Consider the following 18,709-nt stretch of genomic DNA (forward strand, 5'->3'; position numbering starts at 1 on the left):
AGAGGGATTGACTGTCCGAGTTTATGCAAATAGAGGAACAAGCGGTGAAACTAGGTGACTTTTTTTTCTCTTTTTGAGAAAGCTCAAAGCAGGAAGCAGACGAAGCCATCAACCTGGCCAAATTGTACAACCACATGAAATATAAGGTCAAATTTAAGTCAGATTTGTGCATATTTTCGTGTCTTTTATTAAGATTTTTTTTAATGGATATTAATCATTAAATCATTCTAGATAATAGTAGAAATGCTAAATAAAAGTATTTTACAGACCAAGAGTCACAGGAATTTACACTAAATCCCAAGCAGAAACAGACGTCATTGTGCAAAATGTGAATGTTTTGATTTGAACAAACTGATGTCTGAAAGGTGTACAGTATATGTATCATTTCTTTCAGGACCCTAAGCCAGGCCACAACTGGACCTCACCTAGACCAAAGCAGCTCATCCCCTGGCCAAATCAGGACTCTCACACTAATGAACAAAATGTTTGTTTCAAGTGGGCCAAATTACTTATATTAAAAATAAACAAATAAAATTTGCTGCTGTAATTTCTTCTTTTAATAAGCCATGTAACTTGCTATGATCCAAGGTTTTGAACAATTGTGATACTTTTGTGTGGCCACAGCGTGCACATCTGATGTTGCTCAAAGTGGTCCGCAGTGTGCTCAAGAGGCTTGTGTTTGCCCAAACACATGGAAACATTCGAGGGAACATTTCTTGCCATCCGTGTGGATGTTACTTTGAGACATACCACCTACCTTGGAGTTTTTGCAAAAACAAGTACGCTTTCCAGGAAAAGGTATTCCATAATGATTGATGGTCTTTCAGCAGGGTAATGTTCTCTTGCAAAAAAGTGAAAAATTGTTCTTTAACAGTTTGAGGAACATAACAAGTTTGAGGTTATGACTTGGCCATGAAATTCCTCCGATCTCAAAGTGGTCAAACATCTGTGGCATGTCCTGGACAAGGATGTGCAGTAATGGTCTTGGTGCTGGACACCACAGCAAACCTTCAGAGGTCTAGTAAAGTACTTACCATGATGAGTCATGGCTGTTTTGGCAGAAAAAAAAAGGGACCAAATTTATGTTAGACAGATGATCATAATATTCTGGCTGATTGGTGTATCAGGGCCACCCTTAAAAACCTAATGCACAGCTAATTATTACTGCCTTACATCAGCAGGTGTGGGACATATGACAAAGGGCTTTAAGTGTTGTCACTAAAGTCACTACTTGTTAAGGTACAAGATTAGTGAAGTTTTATCGGGGAAAAAAACAATGTGCAGGTGTAGATTTAGATGTAGATGAGATTACTAGGCCTTGTTTCTGTTGTTGGCTAGTTGCTCTTATGCTATATTTGTGGTTATCACCACCACACAAAAAAATAACTCTCTAAAAGACCAGTTGCACTACTGTGATGTCGGCATTCTTTTGGACAATAGTTGAAAAATGATTCTCTGCTGCATCGATGTATTTGTATACTGATGTAACCCTTACCTCAACCATGGACCACGATTTTAATGTGTTTATAATAAATTTAGAAAATAACTGGTGAGAAAGTTACTGTTCTGGTATGTATTTTGTAAAACATACCAGGAAAAAACTTAAATATCCTGATGTGTCTATCTGTCAATATCATGAGCTTTTCGTACCAATTTAATTCCATAGGCTTGTCAGCATTTCCACCTCCACTCAGCTAAAAAACAAACGTTGAATAATAAAAAAAAGGTAAAATACATGTCCATGTATATAATGTATCTCATGAAAAACATATGACACTAACATAGGTCATTGCCTACATAACCAAAGTGACCTAAATCATAGATTTTTCTCTTCAGAAAGTCAGTTCAGATAGAACTGAACGTCATTTTACTACCACATAAATTTGAGGAAATGTAAACAGTCTTTTCTGTAATGTGATTATCTAAACATCATTGATGAAAGCAATCTATGAAAACATTTGATTTCAACCTTGCCAGCACTGCTGCATAGCTTTAATTTATGCTGTACATACAAAACATTAAGTATTAAAATAGGTTTGCATTTCTATGTTAATGTTTACACTTCCACCTTTGAAGACAGGAATTAGAAATCAAATCAGATACAATTTCAATATATACAGTACAATGGAACTTGATACATTACAGTATCAACATAATGTGTATGTGAAGAGCCAAACAAGTGGACAACTGATGCTTTGCTCATATGACCAGATTACAGCAAACCATGAAAGAAATAATGACCTGTGGTTCAACTGGGATAAGATTTATCCAGCTAATACAGAAACTACTTTTAAACTTGATCATGTGTATTCCACTGGCAATGAAAGCAGCAACCCAAATCCCAAAAGCAAACATCACATGTCATTTCAAAATGACACAAAGTTCTGTATACCCAAATTAGAGAAGTACTGCAATGTCCTAAAATGCTGCACTCTTCAGCAATGAGATATTAAAAGAGAAACAAACATTTTACTGAGGGATTAGCAGACTGTGGGAAATGTTTACATTGTTAGAGAACCAATCAACAAAATATCAAATATTGAGAGATTAACGGATTGATGGAGTTTATGTTCAGTAATTCACTCACTCATGTGTTACTTCTGTATGAAAAAGCTTGGTTTGGAAAGTTTTTTTGTACTTTTGAGTATGATTCAGCTTCCACATTTGATTCAGTTTTCAAATTAGCAACAAAAGGCAATTCAGCTGAAGACGTGAATGAAACATCATGTTCAACTAAAGTCGTCTTAAGTCACTAGCCAAACTTGCCTCCAGCAGCAAAATGATTTACTGAACTGGATCTTTTCATAAAATGTTTGTCTATAAACCACTCTGTTACCCACAGTATCCATGTTGATCCTGCAGGCTCATTGTCAAAAGGAAGCGGGCATTTGCATTCTTTCAAGCAACTAATTGGTGGAGCTCCCGCCCTGTTCATTTAGTCATATCTCATGGTGTAAGGTCAGTGTCAATACATCACCGTTAAATCATTAAATGAAAAAAGTCTAGTTGAACGTAAACACAACCCGGACTATTCTACCTGAGTGTAACGACAGTCATAAGTACACTGCTGTGGACAAGTCCTACTTTTAAAAAAAAATAAAAGAAATTAATATCTGGAACATCCATAACATTTAAACAAAATCAAAATGTAATATGAAATGTCATTTTATTGAAAGCCATTAAGAAATTGTAGCTGGTTAAAAGTGTTAAAATAATGTAATAAACCATAATATAACTGTCACTAAATTTGAAACTTCAAAAGCAGGCTGCACTGACATGTTGTCCAATTTTCAGCACTCTTCATGCCACATGAATACGGAGAGAGAATAACCTTCACAAAAATTAAACTGCATTGATATTCATTTGTCACCTGTAACAATTCAAACTGAGCCCAGAAGCATATCAGGCTCCGTCATTGGGAGGCTCATGTTTTTACTCAGTTGCTGCTGCGTTGACAGTACAAGGTTTTGGTACACTTGAAGTGAGGCTTTCCGACTACTTAAAGCTATCTGTGTTGTACTTGCCTTGAACAGGCACTTGCAGTTATGGTAATCCTCCCTTCAGCTATACATCTTTTCCTCAATCTCATTTATCCAGTGCACTACCAAAAATAAAAGGCTGTGAAATTTTCCATGTCATTTTCAAAAATGAAAATAACTGGACTGCTTTTTAATGAAATGAATAAATGTACAATCTAACACTAAAAACAAATTAGGTGGCAAAACAAGAGACAAACCTTCCTATTTAAGAAGATAACTCCCAATTTGGGATTTGTTCATTTGAAAATAGGGTCACAGAGATGATCATTTGTCTTTCCATTTTAACATGTAATTTTTATGTGGAATTTGAAGACACATCAGTAGCAACTATTCCAAGGTACCAAGGTTTATTAAGAAGGAAAATGGAGGAGAATTCAGTCGCATCACCGTCACTTTTTCATGAGGATGTACTTTGCCAGTCATCTGCAGAGGTGTCTTGTGCATTGGTATATGGATAGTTGTGGATTCATTTGTGCAGAAATTCTTTTTGTGGAAAAATAAATATACAATTTACATTAAAGTTAATGGGAAACTATAAATGACCAAAAGGGTCCCTTATGCACTTTGAAGAAAACTCAAGTAATCTAATAAAAATTAAAGATGCCTCTAGTAAATAGAGGTCTACTTCACATTACTTTACCTGAGTGACTACTCCAACCATTTGATTTCTGCCCTTAGTCCAAAACAAACACAATGGACACAAACCAGAAGCTCTACCGTTTAACCTTAACATGAATAGTGAGCAGATACGGGTCTCTTCAACTCTCTCTCCATGTGCACCTGTTGCACAAATTGCTATATCTCATTTGAGAAAGCCACAGGTGATACCAGAAACTTCTGATTAGAATTCTTAAAGGTGAGTATAGAACTGCATAACAAATCAACATAACTTAAAAAAAGAAAAAAAATGCAGAGAAAACTGGCTAAAGAGCCTGATGCTGGTATTTATATATCAACAATCAATTATGTCAGCATCTACACAAAAAACAAAAAACTAGGTGCTTGTGTTTCTTCTCTTAACACAAAAAATATTTAGCAGTCTGACGAAGAGCAAATGGCAACAATGCTCTCCTGCCCCTACAAAAACAATCTCATTGTTATAAACAATCCCAGAGCAAATGAGCAGAAAGGATTCAGTGTTCCTACTCAATGCCATGTCCGTCTCAAGCTTTACAAAGCAACAGTATCACTTGAGGTTTGTAGTCACTCATTGACATCCCAAATTTCAGAGAGCAGCGGGGGAAGTTTCTTGTCCTGGAGGCGAAGGGCAAAAACCTGCTCCGAGTGGACACTACTTAGTGTACGAAGACTCACCAGCTTCATAAGCATACGTGGAAACATCAAGTGATCCTGGGGAAACATTTTAAAAAATTTAAGAGATACACATATACATACTGTATACTATGGTGAAAATGTATGAATTACTTATTTACCGCTAGATTTACATTTAGTTGCATTACATTTGGATTACAGCAAAACGTAATTCTTCTAATGCACTTCCTCATCTTGTAACTGTTCAAGCCTACTAACCCAAAACAATGTAACCTCAGTACTGAACCAATGTTCTTGCTGAGATGATGAAAACTAGGCTATGCTGACTTTATGGATGACAACAGGAAAGTATTTTTTCAGCTGAACTCCTAATGTAGAACCAACAATGGGGAGTTCAGGGGGTATATCCCCCCTGAAGCTTGGAGCTTTACAGTAATTAATAATAGATTTAAAGTGAAATTATTGACAACAAAAAGACAACAGAATTAAAGGCAGCCAATATACCAAATGTAAACTTGATTTACTACTTTGAAAATATATTCAGTGATTGTGTTTTCTCAATCCTTCACACTTGTTTTCATAAGAAGGTTTAATACAAGACATCTCTCTTCAGCTAAAGAGCTGTTTTCTAGTTACAGATTATACTCATTACAATTTAGTTTAACAACTTTCTCTTCTTTGCAGCTAGGTTTTCCAACTTCTCCGCTACCTTAATCTTTAATTCCTTCTGGTTTGCTTGCAGCAAATTTCTGACAATCGTGTGAAATGTTACGAGAATTCTCATTTGTCTAAAGTGTTACATTTGTCTAAATTAATCATTTCCCTACAGGGACCATTACAGTAGATTAACATTTTTTTTTAAAAATTAATCGACCAACCAACAATCTGTTAAAGCACATCTTAAAAGTTATTTGATTTCTAATTTTGCAGTGCGCTGCAAAATTGAGTTGAGAAAAAATAATTAACAAGACAATAAGGGACTTGACATCCCTATAAATTCTTCAGCAGTTTTAGACCATTCAGACTTGATCAATTTGAATTTAAATCAGCGGAAATACAATGATACTGTTGGTGAAAATCTTAAAGGGTCATGTGAACAACCAGGCACTTACATTTGGTCTCTTTATCATGATGTAAGAGCGCAAAGCGTCCACATAGGGTTGCTGCAGCCTCTCCACCAAATCATGATCCTGTACATTTGGCCGATCTAAACAAAATAAATACACTGTTAGTCTCTAGTAACAGATCAAATTTGTCCCTTAAATAATTGACATTCTTTCCAAAAACTGGACTCCACTGGGCACGTTGGTGTTGTGTTCCAGCTGAGAAGTAAACACTAGAGTGATTGTGGCCATTCTGGTGATTATACCAGGTATGTCACAGCACAGTTCAGAAGCATCTGTACAGGCCACTCTGATAAATAGGCATATGGTCTCTTTTTGAATAAAACAATTTCAAGCTGCTCAGAGAATATCGATCTCTTTCTGTGTCTTTGTTTGTCTCCCTTTCTCTCCACATATTTCATAAACACACAGACACAACTATATAGATAGGTTGAAACACACATTTATGAATCTAACCTGCAGAAAATATGTTGATGGCAATAAGAAGGGCATATTCTGCCTCGTCCAGATGCAGGTCATTCATTCCTTTTGAGAACTCAAAGATTGGGTTAATGAACTCAATCTGAAGCCCTTAGGAGATGACAAAAGGGGAAAGGAAACACAAGGTCACAGAAAAGTAGAATTAAGTTTTTGTTAGCAAGAGTGCAATTACTGGAAAAAAAAACAAAAAACTAAGTAGGAGCAGCAACATGTTTCTTTTTTTCAAAATTAGATGTTACATATATACTTTTGTCTAACCTTAACACAGCATTCCATTTTTGATGATGAGAGCGAATGTGGCAATGTAAACAAAAATGTTCATTTGTCTTAAGATAAAACACAACAAATTTGGTTATGCTCAGACTTTTTTGCAGAACATTTAAGACAAATTGAATACATGCAGTTAGTAAATTACACCAAAATATTCAGATCTAATAAATATTGACGCACCTGCTTTGGCAAAATCCTCCTTATTATAGCTAAAATCCTTAAGAAACGTTATGCTATCAATCGCAGGATTGTACCGTCGAGATGTTTCGAGTAGCATAATCTGAGGAAGACAAAACAAATCTTGATGAGAAGAACAATAACACACATCAAACAGACACGAAACTGATATGCAAATAGCAACTAACATTTCATAACAAAGTTACAGCAAACCTCGATGGTGGACGTTTTCAGTAAAGCAATCTGGTCCTCTCTTGTGAGCTCCAGAAAACCAGGAAGTTGCTTAGCAAAATCTACAATCTCTTGGACCGACATGATCGCGAGCTCAGTGAAGTGGGCAAACCGCTGCTGACGTACTTCTCGATTCTGCAGGTCCTGACTCTGAGGCCATGGCTGTTGGACAGATGTATGTATGTTAATGAGGTAGCAGAACTACAGACATTGGCTCACGTATGCTTTCATCTGATGTTGATAACAATGTGACTGACACATTAGCTGTTTTTTTTTGGGGGGGGGGGGGGGGGGTTGGATTTTTCTCCCTTAAAATTGCCATGTCCTGTCAGAAAACTGGCCACACACCCTGAACATTTACCCTGAAGGCAGGTCCTACTGTTATCTTTTCTTGCTTTACGTGATACAGTAATCCCTCGTTACACGTGGTTAATGAGTTCCAGGACCTCTCGTGAAAAACCAAATTCCAGAATATAGCAAGAAACTATTTATTATTTATGGTAATTTAAATGTTCATGAAGCCTCCCAATACTACCTCATATCTGTATTACCTTTTCCCACGCTCTTAGAGATGGTTTAAAGCACTTCTGTGTTTCACGGAAGTGTGCTGCCTTCCGCGAGTCTCAGAACACAGCGCACTTCCGAATGCTGCATGCCAATAGCATGCGCTTATGGCATCATATGACTAGAATTGAATAGAACATAATGCCTTTAATGTCATTATACACAAGTGTACAACGAAATTCTTCGACAACTCTCTGTGCATAAGGTTCAAGAATAAAGTAACTGTAAATCAGGGCTGTCATTTTAACGCGTTAATTAGATTTATAAATTACACTGCAAATTAACACACTATAAAAATTAACGCAATTAATCATGAGTGGCAAGTCAATGCGCGAGCATTTCAAATTTGACCCATTGAGTGACCCGTAGGCTGCAGTGGAACGTCACTTCGTACCTGCGCCACTAGTCAAAAGCAGGGTGACTGACAACAGAGATGGACGCGACACAGGAGAGCGAGGCAAGCCCACTCAGACCTTTGGGGAAAAGTTTATTTATAAAAAGAATAAAGACGGGACTATCAACAAAAACGCTGTGATTCTGCGCTGCCAATCTGCGCTGTAGACGCCTTCGTCAGTCTGCCCCAGGGCAGCTGTGGCTACACACGTAGCTTACCATCACCAAGTATGAATGAGGAGTGAATGAATAATGGATCTGATGTAAAGCGTCTTTGAGTGTCCAGAAAAGTGCTATATAAATCTAATCCATTATTATTATTATTGTTATTATTATTATTACTATTATTATTAGTAGTAGTAGTAGTACCTCTGGTAAAAGAGAATTTTCATATCACCGAAGCGGCTCCAGCCTAACGTATCATTTAAAAGCAGAACATGTCAAGAGTTGAGCGTTAGCTTACCCTTTTTAAGGAAAAGCCTGTTGGCATCTTGCTACTGATGTTGCCTTATTTAGACGCATGTTATACTATTCATTTTGAATTGCTGTATTGAGTCAGCTTTAGTATTCATTTTGATTGAGAGTCTGCTTATGTGCCTATTTGAGACTCAGCCTTATTTTATTTCTGAATTTTATTTATTTTATTTAACTGTATTTGTATTGCATTTTTGAGAAATGCACCTGGCCTAATTGGTTTGCTGATGTGCTTGGCCTTTTTTCTTTTGAATTTCATTTATAAAGCACACTTAACTAATAAAAATGTGGATTTCAAATCTTCTCTTCTTGGTGCATTCTATTGATTAGTCATGCACTACAATTTTGTAATGTCCTAGAATTCAAAAAAAAGCAATTATGAGAATATATTTACAATGAGCCCTCAATATTGTACAAGGGCTTGTATGATTATACCTACTAAAAACCTGCAATGCATGGAAAGTGTGCATCTTGTAGCACGAACAAGCGAGGTATTACTGCACTAAGCTAATTATCCACTTCAACCTACAAACATTTAAAAAACAAAGCAGTTCATTTCCTTGGTTGTGACTTAAAGTAGCTTTGCGTTAAAACAAATCACTGATTCTTATATTATTAATATCACAAGAGACCTTCAACTGGTCAAAATCAAATAAAATCTCTCCTCTTTGAAGTTTACTTACTGTCACTTTTGGTCGCTCAAGGAAAGACCTCTTGTTGCATTGCTTCTGCATGGCCACTAACTTCTCTATCATTTCTTGCTGCTCTTGATCCAGTGTGGCTATTTCCAGTAGAGGAGTGGGGGGGGCCTCTGTGGACGTGCGGGCTGTTTCCTCCTCATGCTGCTTCTTCATCTTCTTCAGTCTGATTTGTTCCTCGGAGAGCACACCTACAGGTCAAAAAGGAATGGTTTCATTAAAAAAAAAAAAATCACAATTTGGGCAAACAGGATTATTGCCATGCTATTCACTCTGGCTACACATGCAGTGGAATACACTTTTTTCTTCATCTCTGATTCATTTAGCGTACAGATACTCACACTGCTCAAGCATGCCCGCCTCCCGACACTTGCGTAGGCGGCATTGCTGGCATTTGCGGCGCATGTACATGTCCATTTCACAGTGGCCGTTGTTCTTGCAAGAGTACTGGGCACTTTTTATGACACTTCGTCGAAAAAAGCCCTTACAGCCCTCACAGCTCAATACATTGTAATGGAAACCAGAGGCTTTGTCACCACATACACTGCACACCTCATTGCCAAGCATCTTTGGAGCAGGTCCCTTCTTTCTTTTGACTGGCTGGCCATCTGCAAACAAATTGAAGAGGTGTTAAACCATGTTAAGCAATTTCACATGTTTATATAAATTCTGAAACAAAAGCTTATAGGCTCCGATACATGATGGAGGTTGGACAATGTCAGCTTGTCATCCTTCATTTGTGAAGGATGACAAAGATGACAATGATGGGAATGAAGAAAAGATGAGTACTTCTAAACATTCCATCTCTCAGGAAGAGACAGACAGCTTTGTATGCAAAATATACAAGTGTTGATCCGCACTCGCACATCAACACACAACGACTTCACCTCATTGAGGATTTTTTGTAGGCAGTCACGTGATACTGTACGCGCGTTCTATTGGCTGACGGCATCCGGAAGTGCGCTACGTTCCGTCTTGGAACGCAGCGCACTTCTGTGAGACACAAAAGTGCTTTAAACAGTTGATAAGAGTATGGGAAAAGGTAATACAGATAGAAGGAGGTTTAATATCAGTATGGGGAGGGTTCATAAATGTTTCAATTACCGTAAATAATAAGATAGTTTGTCGCTATATCGCGGAATTCACGTGTGGTTCTTGGAACGCATTAACCTCAAGTAATGAGGGCCTATGTAGTATGAAATGCAAGATCTACGATGCAAATTTCATGAGTTGCAAAAATCATACAAATCCAGACTGAATACAACCAACATACGAAAAAACTGTGGGAAATTGGTATTTTGGCACAAATGTGGAATATTCCTCACCATACATTTACATATATTTACATATATTTGACGGTCTGAGATGCTCAGAGACAACTGTGGCTGTGGTGTAGTGTGGTATGTTGTTGTGCCGTATGATGAACAATGTCAGTCAGTCAGTCATCTTCAGATTACCACCGCTATATCCACCGCAGCGGGTCACGGGGAGCCGGAACCTATCTCGGCGGCATAGGGCGTGAGGCGGGGGACACTCCGGGCACGACGCCAGTGCACGGCGGAGCCACACACAAAGACATACAACCATGCACACACACACTGATTCCTACGGGCAATTTGGAACGGCCAATCAACCTGAAGCGAATGCTTTTGGAGGTGGGAGGAAGCCGGAGAGAACCCATGTGTATTTTGAATTTTTCGGTAGCAGAAGCATATGCTTTTATTTTGAAAAGAAAAAAAAACAGCACTTCCTCTATGACTGACGAAGAAGTTGCCCATGGGATAAACCTGGATAAGCACACAGGATAAAATAAAGTCTCCCAGAAGGTGTCCTGATTTCAGAAACCAGAAGATGTCCCAATTTAAAACAAAAACAAAAAACCACACAATCATAACCACTACACAACAACAAAAGAGAGCAAAAGGGGGAGACGAGATGCGCGACTGCAGAGATGTTGCTCGGCAGCAATTTTGGCAGAAAGTGCAACTGCAGTACAGCAGTCAGTGCACATTTGTTCATATCTTTAATGTTTGTAAGTCTAATGTTTTTAAGTTGAGGACTGACTGTATATGTATATATAGGGCGGCAGTGGCTCAGTGGTAAAGCGGGCGGTAGAGCGGGTCGTCCTATGATTTCAAGATCGGCGGTTCGATTCCCACTCCCGCCCAAAAAAATACCCGGAGGTGAGCTGACAGTGGGAGGTGTCAGCTCACCTCTGGAGCACTGCCGAGGTACCCTTGAGCAAGGTGCCGTCCCCTTTACAAATTGCTCATTTAAGGCGCACCAAGAAGGAGCTGCCTGCCACTCTACCTCCCCTGCATGCCTACAGGCCCCCCTGTGTGTGTGTGTGTGTGTGTGATACAGGGGCCTGTACTCACTAATATATGTGTATGCATGCGTTTGAATCAGTAGCTAGAGTGTGCGTTCTTAATTTCCCTTCGGGGATCAAAACAGTATATAAAATTTAAAAAAAAAAAATATATATATATATAGGTGTATATAGGTGTATGTGTGCTTTTCCCCACAGGAACCACCAAAGAGATTAATAAAGTAAGGTTCTTCTTCATCTTTCAACCCAAAGAAGTGTTTTTAAGGTTTAAATACAACAAGGATTTTAGAGAGAATGTGCAGTGGAGCTGTTTTCCCTTACCTGCGACGGCAGACGTGTCACTTGTCGCTGGATCTGCCTTAATGTCACTTAGCTCTACCGGTAGTGGGCTGTTCATCTCAGTAAATGAAGGGCCGTTGTGGGAGGGGCAAGGGAAGTCATCTGTGTGAGAGCGATGAGCCATGGACAACTGTCTGTCAAGTTTTACTGTGGTGCTTCCACTGCTCTCCTCAACCATGCAGTCCAGCTGCAGCTCAGAGGCCCCGTCGAACACCTTACTCTCATCTAACAGGAGGCAAAACATTCAATCAACCACAAGCCACCTGATAACACCTGATAGCACTGTGTCATTGTGTGTCATATTTGTGTCATTGTGTGTGAAACAAATGTCAACATGCATAAACACAATTTTATATATACATACAGTATATATATATATATATATATATATATATATATATATATATATATATATATATATATATATATACACTCACCGGCCACTTTATTAGGTACACCATGTTAGTAACGGGTTGTACCCCCTTTTGCCTTCAGAACTGCCTCAATTCTTCGTGGCATAGATTCAACAAGGTGCTGGAAGCATTCCTCAGAGAGTTTGGTCCATATTGAAATGATGACATCACACAGTTGGTGCAGATTTGTCGGCTGCACATCCATGATGCAAATCTCCCGTTCCACCACATCCCAAAGATGCTATATTGGATTGAGATCTGGTGACTGTGTAGGCCATTTGAGTATAGTGAACTCATTGTCATGTTCAAGAAATCAGTCTGAGATGATTCCAGCTTTATGACATGGCGCATTATCCTGCTGAAAGTAGCCATCAGAAGTTGGGTACATTGTGGTCATAAAGGGATGGACATGGTCAGCAACAATACTCAGGTAGGCTGTGGTGTTGCAACGATGCTCAATTGGTACCAAGGGGCCCAAAGAGTGCCAAGAAAATATTCCCCACACCATTACACCACCACCACCAGCCTGAACCATTGATACAAGGCAGGATGGATCCATGCTTTCAATTCTGACCCTACCATCCGAATGTCGCAGCAGAAATCGAGACTCATCAGACCAGGCGACGTTTTTCCAATCTTCTATTGTCCAATTTCGATGAGCTTGTGCAAATTGTAGCCTCAGTTTCCTGTTCTAAGCTGAAAGGAGTGGCACCCGGCGTGGTCTTCTGCTGCTGTAGCCCATCTGCCTCAAAGTTCGACGTACTGTGCGTTCAGAGATGCTCTTCTGCCTACCTTGGTTGTAACGGGTGGTTATTTGAGTCACTGTTTCCTTTCTATCAGCTCGAACCAGTCCGGCCATTCTCCTCTGACCTCCGGCATCAACAAGGCATTTCCGCCCACAGAACTGCCGCTTACTGGATATTTTTTCTTTTTCGGACCATTCTCTGTAAACCCTAGAGATGGTTGTGCGTGAAGATCCCAGTAGATCAGCAGTTTCTGAAATACTCAGACCAGCCCTTTGGTACCAACAACCATGCCACGTTCAAAGTCACTCAAATCACCTTTCTTCCCCATACTGATGCTCGGTTTGAACTGCAGGAGATTGTCTTGACCATGTCTACATGTCTAAATGCACTGAGTTGCCCCCATATGATTGGCTGATTAGAAATTAAGTGTTAATGAGCAGTTGGACAGGTGTACCTAATAAAGTGGCCGGTGAATGTATGTGTGTATATATATATATATATATACACACACACATGTATACACATATATATATATATATATATATATATATATATATATATATACACATATATATATATATATATATATGATGAATTTCAGAACAATGATTCATCAAACACCAAATGAAAGAATGACAAAGTATTCCTCTTACCATGACCAACATCTGGGATATCAGTCACTGACAGCGTGGACATCTTCTGCACAGCAGCTTGTCATAACGAAATCAAGATGTACCTGTAAAACAGCACAAAAAAATTCACATTCTGCCATTTAATTTTAAAAAAATCAAATCTAAATCAAAGTGGAACAAAAAGAAAGTAAAATTCCTCTGAAACAAAATTTTCACTTTAGTCAACTGTCAATAACAACTCTTGTGGGTTTTCTGAAAAAGTAAAACAGTAATGTGTTTAAATTCCATCAATAACAAGGTGATCTTACATATCATAATTAATCACTTAATATAGAATAGAATAGAATAGAATAGAATAGAATAGAATAGAATAGAATAGAAAGACCTCTGCAGGAAAGCCAACTGGCTAAAAGCAGAAATGAAAGTTTTTCATGGGCCACATATGGATCCATTACAGGAAACTGATTCAGCAGAGACACATGCATGATTTATAGCTATTCTTAACAAAAGTCATCTGAAGATGACATTCTTAACAACATCATGCAACACTCGGAGGAAATTAATCACCTTCAGAATTAACTGCGTACATTTCCACCAAATACACAATAAAAAAGGTGTCAAAGTCAAAACATCAATATAAATAAGTCCAAGTTTAATGAAGCCACACCATCTATTTCACTAAAAAAAAAAAAAAAAGATTCTAAAATATCTTTACAATTATTTTTATGTTGGGTGACAACCAGGCCACAAACAGGAACCTCTGAAATACAATCTGTAATTTCTTTTGACCAATGGAAAGCTTAATGCATAAGAATATGCAAGTTCATTAGTATTTGATATACTGGTGATCATAATTTCACTGTAAACTGTTATAGTGATGTGATTTAAACTTTGCGCTCATTTCAGAGGATGCAGTCTGTTACAACATTGAAGTGAAAGTACTAGATTTAAGAGCGTGTCTGGTAATTACGGCACTATCCATAATATTAAGTGTAGTAAATATAAAAATACTGAAAGATAAAGGGAACTCAGTTCATGACAAATTAGGACACTCTACGAACACTGCATTACTCAAAGACTTAACTCACTGATCGGGGACACAGATTAGCTAAAACTTGTATTGAACCGTTTACTGTATTTTGTCTTGCTTTCATGTTCTGTCTTGGAGTAAAATATCTTTCAGAAACACTGCCCATGACATGGTGACAATGGACAGTAAAGCACAACACAGCCTTTCCTGTTTAGTATTTTAAAAATTCATACCTAGTGATAATCAGCATGACAAGGCCATCAACACCGACAAACATTAACAAAATGAACAGGAAAGATGCAAATCTATACAGTTACTCCTTTTTTCAATTACCAATTTATTCAAGCTTGCATTATTCATATTATACTGAGTTGATCACAGACCGCTTCAACTTTCCATCTGCTTAAAAAAAGTAAGCAACTAAAATCAAGGAATATTCTCAGGTATCAAGACGTATGATAGGATTTAAAAGACAACCAGATGGAGATTAACTTTTCCAAACTTTTACCTTTTCCATTAACTTTTCAAAAAAGTGTAAAAGTCATGAAAAGATGTTTCCTGACTTTCTATTACTTCCATATCTATAGACCAAAGGAGCTGTTAACTGAAGACTACAAATCACATCAGGCTTGTAGGACGTAATTTCTTAATAATATCCTTCATAAATTGTATAATGTAACACTAATAAATTATTACAATAAACACCACTCCATAAGCAACGATGTCCCATTTCTTTGTGAGTGCAAAAAGAAAGACTATTATGTAACCTTTTACTACATCATTGTTATTTGTTAAATATGGGAAGTATCTATAATATTCCTGCAACACTAAACAACTGAAACACTGCAAATGTTCTTTGAACTATTGAAAGCACTATCAGCTTCTATTTGCTCTTGAAAAATGTTTGAAGCCTAAACATAGGAAGGTACAAAAAAGAAACCAATACCTGGAATAAAGTTGCTTTAATAACCCTTTTAAAATATAACACCAGCTGTAACTGGTTCATTCGCCTAATGTTAAGATCACACAAGAGTGAAGCAAAGTTTGATTCTAACCAATAGTATCTCTGTCTTTAAAGCATCCATGTCAGCATTAGTCTGCAAATTTGATAGAAATGAATGATTATTTTTTAAAGCCTTCATATTCCAACTACAAAGCTAAGTAAATAAAAATAAATACTAAAAAACAATACTACAATACAAAAGTCCATCTGAGTCAGATTTAACTGCCACAAGGATTCTGTGACAAGTCTAGTGTCAGGCTGACCTTACCTCAGGAGCTGATGCCTTATTTATCGTCTATCCATCTTGCCCATGACAGTCCACAGTTTCAGTCTGTTGATATCCCTGCACTGATGGAGGACTCGTTCATCTGAGAAGTCTTGAGGATGTCACTGTGGCTTATTGGATAGGATTTTAATTACTCACTATCTTCGAGAAAGTGAGGAGGGAAGAGGACAAGTCCCTTTCTACAATACCCAATGGGCGACAGAAGGGAAAACACACAGAGGGAGGAGGGAGGGTGAAAGAGGGAACACAAAAAGGTTACTATTGGTCATGTGCATGGCCATTAGATACTCAGGACTAAGGTGTTCCAGATTTTTGCTCTGTGTATTTAAACACCCCATTTAACTCACACAGCCTAATGCCACAAGAAAATCTTAAGTTGATACCATCTTTTCTCTAGTTCTTTAAAATCTTAGCATTATGCTCTTTTCCACTCCTTGGAATAGCATATAGGATTTAACTATACCAAAACCATGTTATAACTCACTTGGACACAATAAATTCAATGAAAGAAAAGTCTTTGTGTTATGAATTTTACATTCTTTTGTTATGTATATTTAAACTTGTGTCATCTCCACCTCGATCTCTCTGTTCAAGTCCAATGTCCCCTACATCTTATCAGCCAGTCACCTTTGTCCATGTGCATGTTTTTATAGACCCGTGGAATTTAATGAAAGCACCAACAAAATCAATACAGAACTGAATGAAACTCAAATAATTATCACTGTAAGGATATATTCATAACTCACAAACCATATAAAAGTTTAGTATCAAATGGAAAACAGGATGAAATCTCATCCTGTGTATCAACAATGCAAACTCCAGTTTGTGCTACGATAAACAATTTTATAATTTTATCATTTAAGATTGCATATAACACCAAGGAAACTTCTAATCGATACCACAAACTTAGAATTTTACTGCTTATTTAGCATTGGTTAAGCATGTAACTTATTATGATACTACAATTGAGGAACTACCGTATAATTTAAGCAATTACTTGAATCAGTTATATATAGCTTATGAATCATCAACAATTTACATAATCAACTATTCATTCAATAATCTTCAAGGTTAAAACACAAAAACTAACTGCTAAAGGCTTCTCATGTTAAGGATTTTTTATTTTGTCTAGAATTATTGATTAAAATGTTTTTATGGACTGTGGGTTAAACAAACTATTATTTTTAAAATATTCATGTTAAAACTTTTTGACTCCTGACACGTTATAGACATCTCAATCAAGCTAGGCAAGCCATTTTTGGAAACAGAGGAACTGTGAGAAAGCTGTGTTCAGACATTCTCACAGTGTCAATTAAGCAAATTATAAGTTTAAAAATTAGTCAGCACAATTGACTGGGAAATGTTTCTTTCCAAAAGTTTCACAGTACTAACGGATGTAACTATCGAAAGAAGCAAAAACATATCATCATACTCAGCAACAACCTGGTGTGAAAGCAAAGAGTCAGGGTTTTCAGGAACCACTTTCTCCTATGTAGATCAAAGTTCCCACCATTATGAAGACGAAGTACAACCAGTGTCTTGAAGGGTCAAGATGTCTCATTCCAGCACTCTGCTTATGATAACATTAGATGGACCTGGGCTCAAAAATTATTTGAACGCTATTAAATATCCGATAAAGACGGATTTAAGGTAGAGGAATAGATGTCATGGGTTGATATTGCAACAACCAGGGATAAATAGGCGAAACAAATTAAAGCAAATGTATGTATACGGAAGAGATATTTTTGCTTTGATACACAGACTGAAACCGGTTTGTAGTGCAGGACACAAAACCTTAGTCACAGCCTTGCATTATCTGTCAGGCTGGGTTAGCTAATTTGTTGTTAGCTTCGGTGGTTAGCTTGTGAGCTGTCAACTAAAACTCCACGTTAGCGCTATGTCGTAAACTAGTCATGCACCAACCAAAAAAAAACAAACAAACACTAACTGCGATTTCAAACAACTTTCGTGTTGACACTTTACGTCGTGGTTATTTAGATAACTGCCGTGCGTTTAACATTAGCCAAGTTTGTTTTAAACCTTCCACCGACTTCAATGTCAGGAGGTGGATTTGGTCAGCTACCTGCAAGTTCGGCTTGTTTAAATAAGCAAACGCTATCAATACTCGAAAAGTATGAACAGTTAGCATGTTAGCCTAAGTAAGCTTAGCTTCAAAGTCATTCCAAGCAGGCCAACCCCGTTAACGTTAGCCGAAAAGCTTCACCAGCGACAAAACACCCTTAACAAGTTCTACTCACCTAGCTTAGCTAACTTTGCATAACGGAAACAACAAACACACAACATAAGGCGAAACTGAGTGACTTACCACAAACTTCTTTAGTTCGGTATTTCTTTTAAAATGCAGCAGGTTATGTTGTCCGGTCGTGACTGTTGACAGGCACCGAAAACCTAAGCTAGCATGCTCGCTTGCTAGCCAGCGTAGTTACATCATGTGATGCTGCCGCAGGAGGAAACACATTTTTATCGGCGCAAGAACTACATTTGTGTTAACAGCCCAGTGTCTTGTCTTAAAGGTGGCCTGCGGAAAGCCCAACGCGGCCGCCAAGTCAAGTTTAACTTTGAGCTTTTTAAGAACACACAAAAGCATGAACATGTAGCATCACTATAAATAAAATAAATACAAATAAATAAAATAAAAATATGCAAAAAGTAAAAGTATACATATATGATTTATGCATGTATTATGTA

General features: G+C 37.7%; 1 protein-coding gene across 1 annotated transcript; it reads right to left on the reverse strand.

The window, feature by feature from the left end:
- Window positions 1-1,977: 1,977 nt before the first annotated feature.
- nr1h3 (nuclear receptor subfamily 1, group H, member 3) lies at window positions 1,978-18,450 on the reverse strand. The gene is made up of 11 exons (XM_068340740.1): window positions 18,327-18,450; window positions 15,983-16,179; window positions 13,703-13,785; window positions 11,873-12,115; window positions 9,564-9,830; window positions 9,208-9,413; window positions 7,076-7,255; window positions 6,866-6,965; window positions 6,392-6,505; window positions 5,924-6,018; window positions 1,978-4,889 (listed from the first exon to the last, which is right to left on the reverse strand). Exons 3-11 carry the CDS (start codon window positions 13,743-13,745, stop codon window positions 4,743-4,745), a joined length of 1,395 nt encoding a protein of 464 aa, XP_068196841.1. The 5' UTR covers window positions 13,746-13,785; window positions 15,983-16,179; window positions 18,327-18,450; the 3' UTR covers window positions 1,978-4,742.
- Window positions 18,451-18,709: the final 259 nt, after the last annotated feature.

This window comes from Antennarius striatus, chromosome 1 (assembly GCF_040054535.1).
Source record: "Antennarius striatus isolate MH-2024 chromosome 1, ASM4005453v1, whole genome shotgun sequence".
NCBI lineage: Eukaryota > Metazoa > Chordata > Actinopteri > Lophiiformes > Antennariidae > Antennarius > Antennarius striatus.